Genomic DNA, 17,570 nt, shown 5'->3' on the forward strand with positions numbered 1-17,570 from the left:
AATGTATATACTTCCCCTGCCAAGCATTCACAGCCCATCATGCACCTGTCCTTCGGAATCTTTACGAACACCATGTAAGGTGGGCCAGTGTTCTTACCCTTGCAGATGGGGGCAGGCAGGCGGGTGGGAGGATGAGGCTAAGAGGGCCGGCCCAAGGCTAAGCAGCAAGTGTGGAGAGACATGAGCCAGCGGCATCCTGCTCCGCCTTCACCACCGCATGAGATACGTACGCTGAGGAGGGAGCTCCTGACTCAAGAGCAACACTGGGAAAACATAGCCTACAAGGTGGTTGTTGGTAAAGGTGATGGCATACCACCCCCACACCCCATCAGCTAAGGTGGCCTCAGGGAACTCCCTGAAGCGTGGAAGTGAGCGCACAGACGTTTCAAAGCATCTTTTCAACACCCATTCCAGAGGCGAAGGAAGAATAAGCAGCCGGTTCTTTTTGAGAGTGGATGGTGAATACGAAAGTTTCTGGGTGACTTTTCAGAGAGTGGAGGGCAAACCATCTTCTGTACTGTGGGGCTAGCCGCAGCAGGTGTCAGGTTGGCCTGACATGAGGGAGGGATACCCGCCACCTGCCACCCCGGAACACAGAGTACCTGAGCTAGGTCTTGCATCACTTACTGCCTTTGTCCTGTAAAAACAGATTTAAACGGGGATCACGCGGAGGGGTTCCATGGGTCAGCAGAAACGCTGTGTGCTACTTCTGTTTGCCTTTTGCTCTGGGGCAGCTCTGGGGTGTGCATCTTGCTGGGCCCCTCCTGCACGGTAAAAGCTGCCAGAAGTGCTCTCTCGATGTGACTCTTTCCCCAAGGCGTGTGCCTGGCACTCGTGGCTCTGTGTTTCAGTGCGAGGGAACAGCTGTCGAAGTGCAGGCAGGGGAGGGGGTACAGGACCCTGCGCGGTGCTCGCTGGGCTTGGCTGCGGAGGCATTGCTCATTAGCATGACATAGCGGCATGCTATCCAGCATGGTTGCTCCCTTCTGTGTCAGCCAGTTGTGGTGCTGGTTCCCCAGGCAACTGCGATGGGCCGCTTTGAGAATCCAAGAAGAGACGGGGACAAGATCAGGGGTCCTGGCTGGGCATGTAGCCTGAGGTTCAGTGTGAATGAGGGAGGGAGGGAGCAGCTGATCCCCAGGAGCTCAGCTGGAGCGAAGCCAGGGGTCTCTGATGGTCTGCCCTTTCTTGTTCCCCAGCTCCTGAAGGGAAACGCTCCTCCGGGCTGACAGCCGTGTGGGTCGCTCGGAACCGCTTTGCCGTCTTGGATCGAATGCACTCGGTAAGGCCCGGACATGAACGCTCTATTTGGCTCCTCAGACAATGCGCTTCCCCTGGAGTGAGGCAGGTCTGTTCCCCTCCACGTAAATATCTGTTTGTCCTGCCTGAACTCAGATCTTCAGAGTGGCCTGACAGCCTGACAGAAATAGTCTAGTTTAGAAATTAAACAGGGGATCAAGTCAGTCTTCTGAGAAGAACAAGAGGCTATGGTACAGAGATATGCAAGGGTCCGGTTAAACTCGGACCCTTGGTAATATCCGAGGGAGGGAAGCAAAGACGTGAGTGCTTGGATGCAAATCGGCTTAACAGACCACAGATTTAATTATACTGCGCGAGTTCCATGCGGATGGTTGTGTGTAGTTATCTTTGTAGATTGCACCAGCCTTCCCCAACCTGGTGCCCTCCAGATGTGTTGGACTACAGCCCCATCATCCCCAGCTGGCCATGATGGCCTGGGATGATGGGTTGTAGTCCAACACATGGAGGCTGCCAGGTTGGGCAAGGCTGGATTACACCATAATGGCACCAATACGGCGGTCTCTCAGCTGGGGCACGGGTTCTTTGGCTCCCTTTCTCGGCCATGGACAGCTGTTCCTGGAACCAAGAAGCTAGGAATCTAGTCCTCGGGAAGTTAGAGAGCCAGCGTGGTGTAGTGGTTAGAGTGTCGGACTGGGACTCGGGAGACCCGGATTCAGGTCTCCCCTTGGCCATGAAGCTTGCTGGGTGACTTTGGAGCACTTGCTGACTCTCAGTCTAACCTACCTCACAGGGTTATTGTGAGGGTAAATGGAGAGGAGGACAGCTTCTCGGAGAAGAGGTGGGATGTCAGCGTAACAAATAAATACATCATCTCAGCTACCTTGTTGTCAGAGAACAATCCACTGAGAGGAGCCCCTGGGAGAAGGGGGAATGGCTGACCAAGAAGACTGGAGGGGTCTCTGAGCCAGTGCGGTGGTGCACCCTTCCCCAGCTGGACTGCAACACCCATCGCCCCCGCCCTATGTGGCTTGTGGTCAGATGATGGGAGTTGTAGTCCAGGAACATTTTGGGACCCAAGCTTGGGGCCGTTCGGGCAGGAATGTTGGGCCTTGACTGGGGAGGCTCTGCCTCAGGTCCTCACTCGGCCACAAAGCTTGCTGGGTGACCAGTTGCTCACCTCTCAGCCTACCTTACAGGGTAGTTGTGAGAATTAAAGGGTGCATAGGGGAGAAGCATGTACGTTGCTGTTAGCAACTTGGAGGAAGGGAAGCTCAATCGTTTTGTTTTAAAAATAACTAGGCGGAAGGCATAAGGTGACCGGTTAAGATGCGTTCCTTTCCACGGGGTTAGCAAGCCTGAGTAGTCCTAGCTTGTTCTTGGGAACATTGGAAGCTGCTGTAGACTGACCCAGACCCTTGGCCCATGTAGCTTGGTACGGTTGACACCAGCCTTCTCCAACCTAGTGCCCCCCAGATGTGTTGGACCACAGCTCCCAGCATCCTCAGCCAGTGGGAGGCCGGGCCCTGGCATGGGGAAGCCTGGTCTGCATTGACCGGTGGCCCATCTCCAGGGTCAGAGAGGGTCTTTTCCAGCCCTGCCTGGAAACGCGCCTGCGATTGAACCTGGGACCTTCGGCAGGCAAAGCGGGGGCGCTGCCACTCAGCTATGCCCCCCCCATTGATCGCGGTGGGGTGGGGGTGGGGGGTTGCTCCATATGAAGGGGCCTGAATTAGTACTGCCGTGCTATGGATATTCTAATCATAATTAGCATTTGAATAGCACAGCCTTCCCCAACGTGGTGCCCTCCATATATGTCGGCCATGTGGCTGGGGATTATGAGAATTGTAGTCTAACACATCTAGAGGGTGTCACAGCACTTATGAGAATTTGGAGTGTGTTATGTACTTTATCTTGTCATCTTTTCAGCAGCTTTGTTAGGTAGCTTAGTTTACAGTTTCCGTTTGCAAATGGTGAGGCTGAGAAGCCATTGGCTTCCCCAGGGCCTTCCGGGGAGTTCCTGGCAGAGGCAAGATTTGAACTGGGGGCTTTCCTGCCTTGCAGCTCACTCAGCCAGCACACTCTTGCTCCCTTCTGTGGTGGCTTGGTGTTTGTGTGTAAGCCACCCCTGCAATCCGTTTCAAATTATGGGGGATGCAGATTTAAATACATTATGGAGGAGTTGAGGCAGTGATGGGTGGCAGGCAAAGACAAGCCCAGGGTGCCGAGAAGCAGTTCTGTGCCAGTGAAGAGCCTTGTTCTTCTGCACATCTGGATTTGATTCTCATGGTGTGGAAAGCCAAGGGTGTGTGTGTGTGTGTTGAGTTCTTTCCTCTCCCCTGATTGCCCCATCTCATGGTCTTCCTTCCCCTCACCGTCTGCTCCAATGGCAGATCCTGATTAAGAACCTGAAAAATGAGATCACCAAGAAGGTTCAGGTTCCCAACTGTGATGAGATTTTCTACGCCGGCACAGGGAACCTGCTGCTGAGGGATGCCGATTCCATCACCCTCTTCGATGTGCAGCAGAAACGGTAAGACCCTCAGGCAGCTGGAGGCAGAGAGTGTTGGTCAGCTAACCTGATCGGCACTGTTTTTGCCAGCTGGGTAGCCAAAGCTGCTGTCCCAAAGCCCCGAATGACTTGTCGCCAAGGTCTTGTTATTTCAAACACCGTTCCTGGCCTCTGGGTTGGTAACTTGAGGTGGTGTGCGGGGGGGGCAGGGGGGAGAGAACAAGAGACAAGCCTTAGCTGGCCAGATCTGGCCCAGGCGCTTGCAGTTGCTGATCCTTTCCAAATGCTGCAGCTTCTTCCGAAGACCCAAGTCCAGCTACCGAGTTTCTTTAAGACACCGCAGATGTGTGCATATTTTCATAGGGTTTCAGTAGTGGCTGGGACCTAAGTACTGTTGGCCACCAGGGAACAGCGGAGAGTTCCACTGGGACCCTAGGAGGAGAAGGGAAGAGGCAGAGCTTCGGTGCACCAGTTGGTGAAACTCCGCACAACCCTTATGTGGTCTGTGGGAGACAGAAGCCCCTGGCCTGTGATGCCCCACCTGCAGCAGGAGAGCAGTTGAGGGCAGCTTCTCCAGGATCCGAGAGAAGGCCAGGGCACAAGAGAGGGGAAGAAGGGCCCCTTCAGTAATGACGTGCCCCGGTGTGGACTGAGAGGCTTTCATGGCCTGGTGGTTGTTCCTCGCAGGACTCTCGCCTCCGTCAAGATCGCCAAGGTGAAGTACGTCATCTGGTCGGCCGACATGTCCCACGTGGCGCTCCTGGCAAAACACGGTAATAAGATGAGGCCTTGCACTGGGTTCCTGTTTAGTGGCTTTCACAGGAAGGATTGCAGCTTGCATATGCTGCTCAGTCCATTTCTCGCCATCCTCTTTATTTTCCTCCTGTGTTGCTTTTGACTGTAAGCTACACTTCTTCTTTTGGGGGTGGGAGGGGCAAGTAGAGTGACGTATACAATTTCAGGCTTGAAAGGTGCATTTATAAAGTTCCTTTACCACACGGTTACTTCCTGGGTATGCTCCTAGTTCCAACTGGATTTACTGCGAGACCAGCAAACATCAACCTTTTCGGACCTGGAATCACAAAGCAATAACGTGGCTCATCTCTAATTTTTTTCTCTGTCTGTCTCTCCTTGCTCCAGGGCAGCCAGATACAAAGGAAGTCATTTTGGCACATGCCACTTGTCACACCAGGGGCATCCCTGTCAAAATCCTCCTTTCTGTGCAATGATTAAAAGGAAGGGAGCTCTGTCTTCCTTTGCAACTGGTCACCAACATCTCTCTTGCGCTATCTCTCTCTTGCATCTCTCTCTGTTTTTGCTTTTGGTTTTTCCCATTCTCAAAAACTCTAACCAAAAAAGAACGTTAGTATTTTTAGGGCAACCCACCTTAGTTGGAATGTGGCCCACTCGTGGTTCCTGGCCTACTGTTTGAAAGCCATATCCCCCTGGGTTGCTTGAAAGAGATGGAGCAGCCAGTGAGGGAATGGTGTGTTGCTGCTCTCGTCCTCCTGGGCCAGGAGCATTATGGGTAGAATGTCCTATTTGAAGGTAGCATCACCTGACCCCTTCTTCCTTGCTGCAAAGGGAGTGGGGGGAGAGCAAAGTGCAGCCGTGTCCTATCCCCTGGAAATGTCAGTGCAACCTGTGCTAAAGGGATGTGCTTTACTCCTGAAGCTAACTGGGGAGAGAATCACGGTGGCTCCTCTCCATTCTTAGTTCTGTAGTGCCCTCGGCGTCCATGTTCTATAGAATAATATAAGCAAGGAAAAAAGAAAGCAGAAATGACCGGTCCTGACACTGAGGTGCTTACAAATTGAGGTTTTGACAGGGAGAGGTGTTACAGGAACAGTATTATTCTCATTTGTATCTTTGTGCATCTGAATTATCCCATTTTATTCTCCAAACAACCTGCCGAGGTAGCTTAGGCAGAGCATGAGTGTCCAGCCCACAGTTGCCCACTGAGCTTTGTGGCAAGTGGGGATTTGAACCTGGGTCTCCCCATTCTTAGTACTACACTTACTACTGTTAGTGCTACACCGCCCTGTCAGATGCAGATACCGGGGCCTTTTTTCACCTGGGGTTCCTTAAGAGTAAGCCCTCTGATGAATTGCATCTCTCCTCTCCAGCCATCATGATTTGCAACAGGAAGCTGGAGTCGCTTTGCAACATCCACGAGAACATCCGGGTCAAGAGTGGCGCCTGGGACGAGAGCGGGGTCTTCATCTACACCACGAGCAACCACATCAAATACGCGGTCACCACCGGGTAACCAAGCTGTGTGAACAGATGGCAGCATTGATTTGTTTATTACATTTCTATATCGCCCAACAGCCGAAGCTCTCTGGGCGGTTCACACCAGTTAAACCATAACATACAGCAACAGGGCAAAACACAATATAGCACTCTTAAACATTTAAACTACAGTATAAAACCAAAGTAAAAACCTGCAGTACTGTAAAGATCAAAAAATAGAATAACAGATTTAAAAACAACAGGGAATGTAAGACTCAAATGCTTGGGAGCACAAACAGGTCTTCAACTGGCGCCCAGAGGACCACAACGTAGGCGCCAGGTGAGCCTCTTCGGGGAGGGCGTTCCACAGTCGGGGAGCCACAACTCAAAAGGCTCTCTTAGTGGTCGCCCGGCTCCAGGCAAGTATATATGGGAGGAGATGGTCTTTCAGGTAACCTTGCCCCAAGCCATTTAGGCGTCGTAGGTTAATACCTTGAATTGGGCCCAGAAACAGGCTAGAAGCCAGGGCAGATCCCAAGCACTGGTGTGATAGGTTTTTTATCATCCTGTCCCTCTTAACAATCTCGTGGCTTTATTTTGAACCAGCTGAAGTTTCCAGACGGTTTTCAAAAGGCAGCCCCACATATAATGCGTTGCGGTAATCCAGACGAGAGGTTACCAGGGCGTGGGAAGCTCTAACCAGGCTATCTCCATCCAGATAAGGATGGAGTTATAGCAGATGCTGGTATGTAGCAGATGCCATATAAGAGTGTCATTCTTTATCCAGTGTCATTGTAAATGGCAGTGCAGCTGGTTCTTATTTATTCCATGCCATCAGTGTGCATGGCACTCGAAGGTATATGCCAGAGTAGGAGTCACATCCTTGCCTCAAGGCACTTGCAACCTAAGCTGATATGAAAGAATGCCAGGATCGGGGAGGCCAAGATCTGAAAGTGTTTTGCCAAGAAGCAAGATTATCGCTGTGAAGGAGGTGGTGCTCGAGCACCCTGCCTGCCCCCCCCCCCCCCCCCCCGGCCAGACCTTGCAGGAGCAAAATAGGCACAGTCATGATAGTAAATGTTGCAGGTGTCCAGTGGGAGAAGTTGCTTTTGCTGATCCTGGAAACGGAAGGCAGGATTGTGACACCCCCTTGTCCATCCGTTCCTATGCAACTCACCTTCCCCACACCCTCCCTCTAGAGACCACGGGATCATCCGCACTCTGGACTTGCCCATCTACGTGACGCGGGTGAAGGGTAACAACGTCTACTGCCTGGATCGCGAATGCCGCCCTCGTGTCCTGACCATTGACCCAACAGAGTTCAAGTTCAAGCTGGCGCTAATCAATCGGAAATATGATGAGGTGGGTGTGGCTGGGGGCTGTGTGGTGTGTGCTTCCTGCTAGGACTTGGAACAGGGCCAGGAGGTGGGAATAGCTGCTTGCATTGATTGCCCCCATCTCCCATCTGAGCAGAGTGGTGGCACGGAAACTTTGGCCCTTTAGATGATGTTGGACTAGAGCTGCCATTGTCCCTGACCATTAGCTGGCTGGGACTGATGGGAGTCCAGCAACATCTAGAGGGCCCCTGGTTCCCCACTCCTGATGTAGAGGGGAAGGGCCGCGGCTTGGGAAGGGCCATGGCTCAGTGGTGGAGCCCCTGCTTTGCATGCAGAAGGTCTCGGGTTCAATCCCCCGCAGCATCTCCAGGTAGGGCTAGAAAAGAATCATGCCCGAAACCCTGGAGAGTCGCTGCTGCCAGTCAGTGTCAACAATACTGGGCTAGATGGGCCCAGGGTCTGACTCAGTAGAAGGCGGCTTCCTACGTTCCTATAGAGGGACCTGGGAGGGGTGGAGGCCAGGGCACACCTCTCACTTCTTTGCCATCTCTGATCTGAGCAGGGAGGCTTAGTCGTGCCAGGACTGCTCTCCATCACTTGGACCCTACTGGATCCAGGAGGCTCAAGAGTAGGACATGAAGACCTTAGTCCTCTTCCTATTTAATAATTTTTATTCTTTGAAAAATAATACCAATAAAAATAATACAGAAAAAATCATATATGCATGAGATACACATAGGAATACAACAACTTGTACCACTTGAGGCTGTACATTTTCCCTTAACCTTTAAACCTACGCACTCAAAAACCCTAAAATGTAATTACAACAAAGGAGGGAAATGAATAATAATAATAATAATAAATAATTGTTCACAAACATCCTCATAAGGGAATCTTATTTTTCCCACACTTCAATATATAATTGGAATGCATTTAAATTACCCATATGTAAATAAATTGTAGTAGAAATGTTATTAATTATCATAACACTGAACTTTGGGTACCGTTTCTCCCTAAATGGAGCTCTGCATGCCTTCTGGTATTTAGCTACTGGCATTCCAGCTGCTATAAGCAGATCCTTAACATTTTCTTTGTGCATCTTCACACATCTTTTAATAAAGGTATTCTGAGGGTTGGAATACACATAATTTGGTCCACAGTCAACTAAAATGGTTGAACTTTGAATGGTTGAACCAAATGTGTATACAAACTACCTCCTTGGAGTAGATGATCTACTCTCCAGCAGACAGAGCTAAACAATCTAAAGCTTTTTAATGTAATTTCTACAGGGATAAAGTCCTACTGATCCATAAACGTAAAAGGATTTTCCTGTATTTCAGTGAAATTGACAATATCTGCTTATGTAGGTATTGCCTTTCTTAGTCCTCTGTGGTCCCTTTTAGATTGATTCCTGTTTTAATTCGCTCCTTCTTTTGTCTGTCCGGAACCTGCTGCCCATCAATTTCATTGGCTGGGCCCAAGTTTGCCTTTCCTCCCAGGTAAGCTGCTCCTAAGATCATGGCATCTGGCCCCATCACTTCCTGGCATATAGAAGGGGAAGAAATGGAAGCAGTGACAGATTTTACTTTCTTGGGCTCCAAGATCACCGCAGACGGTGACTGTAGCCATGAAATTAAAAGACGCTTGCTCCTTGGGAGGAAAGCTATGGCAAACCTAGACAGCGTAGTAAGAGGCAGAGACATCACCTTGCCGACAAAGGTCCGTCTAATCAAAGCTGTGGTTTTCCCAGTAGTAATGTGTGGCTGTGAGAGCTGGATTATAAGGAAGGCTGAGCGCCGAAGAATTGATGCTTTCGAACTGTGGTGCTGGAGAAGACTCTTACGAGTCCCCTGGACTGCAAGGAGGTCAAATCAGTCCATCCTAAAGGAAATCAACCCTGTGTGCTCATTGGAAGGACAGATACTGAAGCTGAAGCTGAAATATTTTGGCCACCTAATGCGAAGAGAAAACTCTCTGGAAAAGACCCTGATGCTGGGAAAGACTGAAGGCAAAAGGAGAAGGGGATGACAGAGGATGAGATGGCTAGATAGCATCACCGATGCAATGAATATGAACTTGAGCACGCTCCAGGAGAGAGCGCAGGACAGGAAGGCCTGGCGTGCTATGGTCCATGGGGTCACGAAGAGTCGGACACGACTGAACGACTGAACAACAACAAAGATCACCGAAGACGGTGACTGTAGCCATGAAATTAAAAGACGCTTGCTCCTTGGAAGGAAAGCTATGGCACACCTAGACAGCGTAGTAAGAAGCAGAGACATCACCTTGCTGACAAAGGTTCGTATAATCAAAGCTATGGTTTTCCCAGTAGTAATGTGTGGCTGTGAGAGCTGGAGTATAAGGAAGGCTGAGTGCCGAAGAACTGATGCTTTCAAACTGTGGTGCTGGAGAAGACTCTTACAAGTCCCCTGGACTGCAAGGAGGACAAATCAGTCCATTCTAATCAACCCTGGCTTCTCATTGGAAGGACAGATACTGAAGCTGAAGCTCAAATATTTTGGCCACCTAATGCAAAGAGAAAATTCCCTGGAAAAGACCCTGATGCTGGGAAAGATTGAAGGCAAAAGGAGAAGGGGACGGCAGAGGATGAGATGGCTAGATAGCATCACTGATGCAATGAATATGGACTTGGGCACACTCCGGGAGAGAGCAGAGGACAGGAAGGCCTGGCGTGCTATGGTCCATGGGGTCACGAAGAGTCGGACACAACTTAACGACTGAACAACAAGAAGCTGCTCCAGTCCCCAGATCATTTTGGTTGCCATTTTCAGCATATTCTCCTGTTCTGCTATAATTTCCATTTTTGAGAAGGAAGACCACAACAGCAAACAGTATCCCAAATGTGGCTGCACTGTAGATCAATTAATCGATCGATTGATTTTGTACCCTGCCTTTCTACCGACAAAATGGCACTCAGGGTAGCTTAGAGTCATAAGAATGAAAACATTTTCAAATGAAACTTGATTAAAACAATAATACCAAATGCATTAAAACACAAGAAAAACACAGCAATAACATAATACAAACAGCATCCAACCCGACAGACCTGCTTACACACCAAAGGGCCACTCGAATGAAAAAGTCTGCCTGCCGGCAGAAGGACAGCAGACAAGCTAGCCTCCCTTGGCCGGGAGCTCCACAGCCTGGGAGGCGCATAATGGTCCTGGCTGCTTCATTTTCAACACCTTTCCTAATAATCCTAGCATGGAGTTTGCCCTTTTCAGGGCCACCACACATTGACTCTGTTTCCATCAAGCTATTACAATCCCAGGGCCTTTTTTTCTTGCCCTCTCCCACCACTCATAGAACGGTTGTTCATGCTAATCCCGGACTACCTCTTACTGGGCTGTGTCCTCCCTTTTCACCTGTCCCAGGTACTCCACATGGTGCGGAATGCCAAGCTGGTGGGGCAGTCCATCATCGCTTACCTCCAGAAGAAGGGCTACCCAGAAGTCGCGCTACATTTTGTGAAAGACGAGAAGACGCGGTTCAGCCTGGCTCTCGAATGCGGCAACATTGAGGTGAGACTCGGTGCCATCTCCAGGAATGACTTGGCTACAGCCTTAAGAGCCAGAGGGGCCCTGCATGGTCTCCCAGGGTTCTTTCTCCAGCAACGCAATGGCCCCGTTAGCACATGATGGTAAGCCCGGGTTGCTGTCCTGCTGCAAATGAACAGCATGCTGGTGCGTGCCGCTCATTCACTTCTGTCTCGCTGCTCACACAAGTCGTAAACAAATCAGAAAGGGAAAGCTTAGCGTTACATCTGAACCCAGGACCCTGGCTTACTTTCAAATAAGCCAGGATTCATAAGCCAACAACAAACCCTGCCTTTTTGGCTTGTGATCCTGGCTTGTTTGGGAGTAACAAGCTAGCATCCCAGATTCCATTGTAATGCCAAGCTATCCATTTGCGGTCATTTTACTGCTCCCACAAGTAAGAAGAGTAAAGCGGGACCAAACGTGCTGTGTGCACTGGCATGCTGCTTATTCACAGTAAGCCAGGATAAGTCGCATATCCTGTGTTTTTCTTACGTGCAAATCTAGTCAGGCTGCAACAAAGAGATTCTTCAGTCACCCAGATCCATGCCTCAGTTGCAACATCTTACTTGTTTTTTTAAAGTACAGATTTGCCTTTTCTTAAACATTTCCCCCCACGTTTGACACAAAGAGATGGTAAATCTCTCTCTCTCTCTCTCTCCCTCTCTCTCCCTGCCTATAGTTCAGTGGTGGTTCCTCAAGAACGTTAGCTGCATGAACTTGGGAAGCAAGGGTGGGAAACGCCTCTTTCTGCCTGCTATCTTGGGGAGGTCTGGATGAGCCGGTGGTCTACTCGGTGTAAGGCAGCTTCATATATTCATCCGAGGCTTGTGTTCTGTGTCCTGTTAGATTGCTCTGGAGGCAGCCAAGGCCCTGGATGACAAACACTGCTGGGAGAAACTCGGAGAAGTGGCCTTGCTCCAGGGGAACCACCAGATTGTGGAGATGTGCTACCAGCGCACCAAGAACTTTGACAAGCTCTCCTTCCTGTACCTGATTACGGGCAACCTGGAGAAGCTGCGCAAGATGATGAAGATAGGTTGGTCTTGACTATGACTTTTCCAGCCCAGGCAGAACTGACATCCCGTTGGGCCGGGAATGTATTATATACGTAATTTCTAAAACAATTTTAAAAACCTGTTTTATTGTGTGAGTTGTCCTGAGAATTATTTGCTATAGGGTAGCATATAAACATAAATAAATGGCATTTCAACATAAGGTAAGCCACATAGAATCATATATTTATTATTTATTTATTAATAAATCTATATATTGCCCATCTGGCAGATGCCATCAGGGCGGTTTGCAATCATAACCCCCCAAATTAATACAGTACCAAAATGATAAATACAATGAATAAAATGTTAAAACATTAAAAATATTTGGAGAGGTTTTTGGAGGCCATCTAGTCCAGCCCTCTGCTCAGTGCAGGAAAACAATAAGAGGTGGAATGCATAATTGTGGGAGCTCCTTGCCCTCTTGCAAATTTTGAATCTGCCTCAGATTAGGAGAGGAGAGATTTGTAGTGGCAGCTGGTAATGACACACTCCTCTGAAAAAGCAGCTAGCTAATGCTTGGTTTGTGGAGGAATGGCAACTCCAGAGAGAGAGAGGGAGGGAGAGAGAGAGAGAGAGAAGAGTTTGGTGCGGGGGTGACCCTTTTTGTCTTCCCCATCGTTCATTGTTGCAGCTGAAATCCGGAAGGACATGAGTGGCCACTACCAGAACGCCTTGTACCTGGGGGATGTGGCCGAGAGGGTGAGGATCCTGAAGAACTGCGGGCAGAGTGAGTAAACCAGCAACACTAGACTTCGGGTTCCTAGCAAAGATGGCGCAGCTTCTATAAACGGTGTCCCCCATCCCCCCGGCATTCCATCTCTTTCAGGGAGAACAAGGTGGCAGCTGTATAAGCTGCTGCCCCTAGCTTGGCAAGGCTGCTGCATAGCACGGCCTGTCATCCTGGCCTTCCCCTCTCTTGTTCGTCTTTTCAGAGTCCCTGGCGTATCTCACAGCCGCGACCCATGGCTTGGATGAGGAAGCTGAGAGCCTGAAGGAGACCTTTGACCCAGAAAAGGAAACGGTTAGTGCGGGACTGAGCACGACTGTGTTGGCTGGCATTCCTTCTCTTCTGCTCTGACAGATGCTGTTGGAGGAGTTTGCTACTCATTTGTGGCTTACGAGACACATCCACCCGTGTCTCTCAGGCCCCATTTTGAACCTCGGGCTCCGTCTTAGAGTGCAGGAGCACTGCGGCTGGCTCCTAGGTGCTGCTGCTGCAGCCTTCTCTGCCCTGTGGGTGGCCCCTCTGGGAGGAAACCACCAAAGGGCCTCCTCGACACCTCCCTAAGTCAGGTCGCCTACCCTGTTGAGATTCAGAGCTTTCTCAAACTGTGCTGCATCGCTTGGACTCGCCTACCCAGATCAGCACAGGATGCTCCTTGGTTCAGCAGGGTGTTGTTCTCTGCTTGAAGCTGCTAATCGCTCTCTCCAGATCCCTTTGGCCAAAGCTGCATTGAAGTTGTGCCTGGGCCCCTGGAAAAGTGGGGTCCCTTTCTGCACCACAATGTCCATCTTGTCTGGGGTGCAGCTCATAAAGTGATTCTGAGTGGAAATCACAGCCTGGCTCCCTGCCCCATGTGACTGGGGCCCTCATTCCCCCTGAAACTCTTCCTTCTTCCTGTGGGGGTTTTCTGCCACCAAGCATTCGTTGTTTGGGTCCCAAGGTCTGCAGGTAGTTTTGAAAGCTTTTTGTTGCTCCTCTTCCTTCAGATCCCAGACATCGACCCCGATGCCCAGTTGCTCCAGCCACCAGCTCCCATCATGCCTCTGGACACCAACTGGCCCTTGCTGACAGTCTCCAAGGGCTTCTTTGAAGGCACTATTGCCAGCAAAGGTAAGGCATCTGCCGTCCATCTTCCCTGCCTCGGATCCTGCGGGTCAATGGCGATGGGGCAGGGGGAGGGCAGGGGCTTCTGAGTTTGTTGTGGGGGCCCTAAGCCAGGCTGTTGTTGCTGTTCTCTGCTCTGGAGACCAAAACGGGTTGCTGTCGGTCAGCAGCCACCAGCTGTTGCTGTCCTTGTCTCTCGAGGCTGCAACATCTCCCAGCAGGGCAAATGAGAACTTGCCCTTCTCTGCAGGTAAAGGAGGTGCCTTGGCTGCTGACATTGATATCGACACAATGGGCACTGAAGGCTGGGGGGAAGATGCTGAGCTGCAGCTGGACGAAGGTGAGAGCATGGTGGCCCAAACCCAAGAAGCCCAGCCTTGGACTGCACAGATCCGTGCCAGTGGCTCAGTCCTGTCCTGGCACTGAAAAACTTGAGGGCTGCTAGTTTCACCTTAATCAAGTAGCTGCTAAGGGGTATATTTTCAAAGGGGGAAGAGCCATGATATTTATCTCTCTATCCTAAGCACTCTTAAGACTGCATTAGCACCTCCTCTACTCCATCTTCACAACCTGCAGGCTTCCAGCCTGTTCCGTCATTCCTCCAAACAACACCCTTTTCTCTCCCACGATCCTTTTCCTGCTATATGTTTTTCCTTCACATTCGTCCTGAGGAGGAGTCCTGGGGAATTAAAAAGCTTGCTCACTCTTTGTGTGTTGGTCTTAATACAGGCATTGCCCTGCTGTTACTTCTGGACTTCTTTTTTCTAAAGCAGCAGCACATCTGCCTGCCATTTCTGTGTAGTTCTATGTGCGTGAGTGTGTGTGACTGCCCGCTGCTGCCCTTCTGACCCACACCTCTGCCCACTCCCGTACAGATGGCTTTGTAGATGCTGGGGAAGGCTTTGGAGATGAAGCCCTGGTGAAAGGCCACGAGGAAGGAGGCGGATGGGAGATCGAGGAGGACCTGGACCTTCCACCCGAACTGGTAAATTAACTCAAGGGCTGTAGCTCAGCGGTAGAGCCCCTCCTTTGCATGCAAAAGTTCCCAGGTTCAATCCCCGGCAGCATCTCCAGGTAGGCCTGCAAAAAAACCCTGCCTGATACTCTGGAGAGCTGCTGCTGCCAGCCAGTGTCAACCATATTGGGCTAAATGGACCAAGTGGGGTCTGACTGAGTCTAAGGCAACTTCACACATTCCCGTAGTTAACTGGTAGAATGTACTGTGGCAGTATGTGGTGGCAGTGATGATTGCTTGTTTAGAAAAAGGATATATGCAATTCATATGAAGCTGACTGCTGGGGATAATGGGAGGTGTAGTCCAGGTCATCTGGAGGGTGCCGGGTTGGGGAAGGCCAATCTAACTCCTGGCCCATTGAGCCCAGCGTGGTCTTCTATTTCTGGCAGCAGTTTGCCGAGATCCCAGCCAAGAAAGGTCTCGTCTGCCGCTTGCTTGCGAGCCAGGCTCCTTTTCACTGGAGGAGCCAGCGAACACGTGCGCTCTATCCTTGAGGTTGTGAAGGGCGTGCCTCTCCATGACTATTAACCACGATAGCTCAGTGGAACCTTTGAGTGCACAGGCAGTCAACCTCCGCCTATCTCTATGCCCTGGAACGTGGTGGCCAGAAGAGCACTCCAGTGGGGAAAGGCTGCTGGGGCCCGAGCTGGCGGTGACTCTGGCCAAGAGAGGGATCTGGGGGCTGGAGTGGACAGCTCGATGAAGATGTAGACCCACTGTGTGGCTGCTGGGAAGAAGGCAGCCTGCGTTAGGAAAGAGATCGGAAGAGATCCCCCAAAGCTGCCGATATCATAATGCACTTACACAAATCCGTGCGTGACCACAGGTGGGATGCTGTGTGCAGTTCTGGTCACTGCACCTAAAAAAGGGTATTGTAGAGCAAGAAAAGGTGCAGAAAGGGGCAACCCAGCGATCAAGGGGTCTCCCAGCGATCAAGGGGTCTCCCATGAGGAAAGGTTACAACATTTGGGCTGTAGAGCTTAGAAAAAAGGTGACCTGTGGGTGTGGGGAACATAATAGAGCTGTATAGAATTACTGGAGAGAAAGTAGATAGGGAGAAGCCTTTCTCCTTCTCTCATAATACTAGGACCCAAAGGGGTCATCCTGTGAAGCTGAGCGGTGGAAGATTCAGGACAGGCCAAAGGAAGTGCTGCTTCAGACAGTGCATAACTGACCTGTGGGATTTGCTGCCCCCTGCTGTAGTGATGGCCACCACCCTGGACGGCTTTGAGAGGGAATTGGAAAAACCAGCAGAGGAGAAGGCTCTCAGTTGCTACCAGTCCTAATGGCTTTGTGTTACCTCCCTGATGAGAGGCCGGATGCCCTTTGTCTGGAACACGAGTGCAGTTGCGCCATTCTGCTCATATCTTGTGGGCCTCTCATTGGGCATCTGGTTGGCCTCTGTGGGAACAGAGTGCTGGACTTGAAAGGCCTTTGGTCTGATCCGGCACAGCCGCTCTTTCTGCTCTTACATGCTTGGTGGTAGAAAGGCACGAAGCTGCTGTAGAACTGGCCGTGGTCAGCCCTGGCCCTGTTGTCTCATGGGCCCCTTCTTTTCTTCTGCTGCCAGGACATCCCTGCTGGTTCCGCTGGAGAAGTGGAAGATGGCTTCTTTGTACCGCCCACCAAAGGCACCAACCCTGCACAGGTAGGAGGGCCACAGATGCAGGTCCTTCAAAACTGGGCAGCAAGAGAGCAGATGCTGGCAAGCCCTGCGAGGAGCTGAAGAAGAGGGAGCGAGGGGCCAGAGACAGGCTCTCTGTATTTCCCCCAAGTACGCATATGCTGCTCTTGGTGCGTAAGGCAGCTGATGGCGACAGCAAGCACACAACAGAAGCGCCATTTTAAAAGTATGAAAACAAAGAAAAGCGACAGGCACCAACTGGAGCAATTCCCTGGGCTTGTAAGCTGCCTGTGGAGCGACAGGATTTTACAAAGGTTTTTAGGCAGATGCTTAGGCATGCTTGGGGTGGGGGACCTCTGTCTGTTTTTAAATCGGTCTGCTGCGGCTAGGTCCTGCCTCGCTGCAGGGAGGTGTGTAGGACTAGATCTCCTCCTCTGGTCCTCCTTTGCAGTTCTGATAGAGCCCTTCATTTTCACCTTAGGTCTGGTGTAACAACTCCCAGCTGCCAGTTGATCACGTCTTGGCTGGCTCTTTTGAGACAGCCATGAGGGTAAGTTGCCTGTGGAGGATTGATCCACACGGGGCTCATGTGTAGCGTGCTGATCTTTGGGGGTGGGTCGGAAGTGGTGGTCAGCCGGGCTCGCCACAAAAGCCTTGTCCCCTCCGAGCTTTGCCTTCCCTTTAGAGGTGTGGGACTTCTTTCGTAAGCTGTGTCTTGATCTGACATGGATAATTGTGTTTGAAAATGGTCGACTTTGATCCCCTCCTCGAGGAGAGGCTCAGTTCTGACATCCCTGCCCCCCTTGTCAAGCAGGTACAGCAGCCACTCTTGGTGTTGCTAAAGGATGTGGCTAACTCGTATTTGGGGAGCTGGGAGAGAGAGGGAGGATCTGTGCAGCAGAGCGTGAAATGGCTGGCTGCATCCGGTGATGCCTTCCTCATCTCTCCTTCCCTTTTCTCTTCAGCTTCTCCATGACCAGGTGGGAGTGGCCACATTTGGCCCCTACAAGCAGCTCTTCCTGCAGACCTACGCCCGGGGGCGCACAACGTACCAGGCTCTGCCCAGCCTCCCTGCCATGTATGGGTACCCCCATCGCACTTGGTATGTTGGACACTGTACTGGACGCATCGTTTCTTCTACACTTTGCTG

General features: G+C 51.0%; 1 protein-coding gene across 1 annotated transcript in view; it reads left to right on the forward strand.

Moving 5' to 3' along the window:
* The window catches only part of COPA (coat protein complex I subunit alpha), a 46,547-nt gene that overhangs the window by 20,813 nt on the left and 8,164 nt on the right, over window positions 1-17,570 (forward strand). Inside the window, exons 14-28 of the mRNA XM_084823935.1 lie at window positions 1,200-1,282; window positions 3,651-3,790; window positions 4,457-4,542; window positions 5,896-6,034; window positions 7,201-7,363; window positions 10,734-10,880; window positions 11,745-11,934; window positions 12,585-12,680; window positions 12,886-12,974; window positions 13,664-13,787; window positions 14,032-14,121; window positions 14,657-14,766; window positions 16,367-16,444; window positions 16,902-16,970; window positions 17,386-17,522. Coding sequence (XP_084680061.1) covers window positions 1,200-1,282; window positions 3,651-3,790; window positions 4,457-4,542; window positions 5,896-6,034; window positions 7,201-7,363; window positions 10,734-10,880; window positions 11,745-11,934; window positions 12,585-12,680; window positions 12,886-12,974; window positions 13,664-13,787; window positions 14,032-14,121; window positions 14,657-14,766; window positions 16,367-16,444; window positions 16,902-16,970; window positions 17,386-17,522 — 1,741 coding nt within the window. The remainder of the gene's footprint in view (window positions 1-1,199; window positions 1,283-3,650; window positions 3,791-4,456; window positions 4,543-5,895; window positions 6,035-7,200; window positions 7,364-10,733; window positions 10,881-11,744; window positions 11,935-12,584; window positions 12,681-12,885; window positions 12,975-13,663; window positions 13,788-14,031; window positions 14,122-14,656; window positions 14,767-16,366; window positions 16,445-16,901; window positions 16,971-17,385; window positions 17,523-17,570) is intronic.

This window comes from Heloderma suspectum, chromosome 17 (genome assembly GCF_057233095.1).
Source record: "Heloderma suspectum isolate Gila_16-S chromosome 17, 16-S_ref, whole genome shotgun sequence".
NCBI classification, from domain to species: domain Eukaryota; kingdom Metazoa; phylum Chordata; class Lepidosauria; order Squamata; family Helodermatidae; genus Heloderma; species Heloderma suspectum.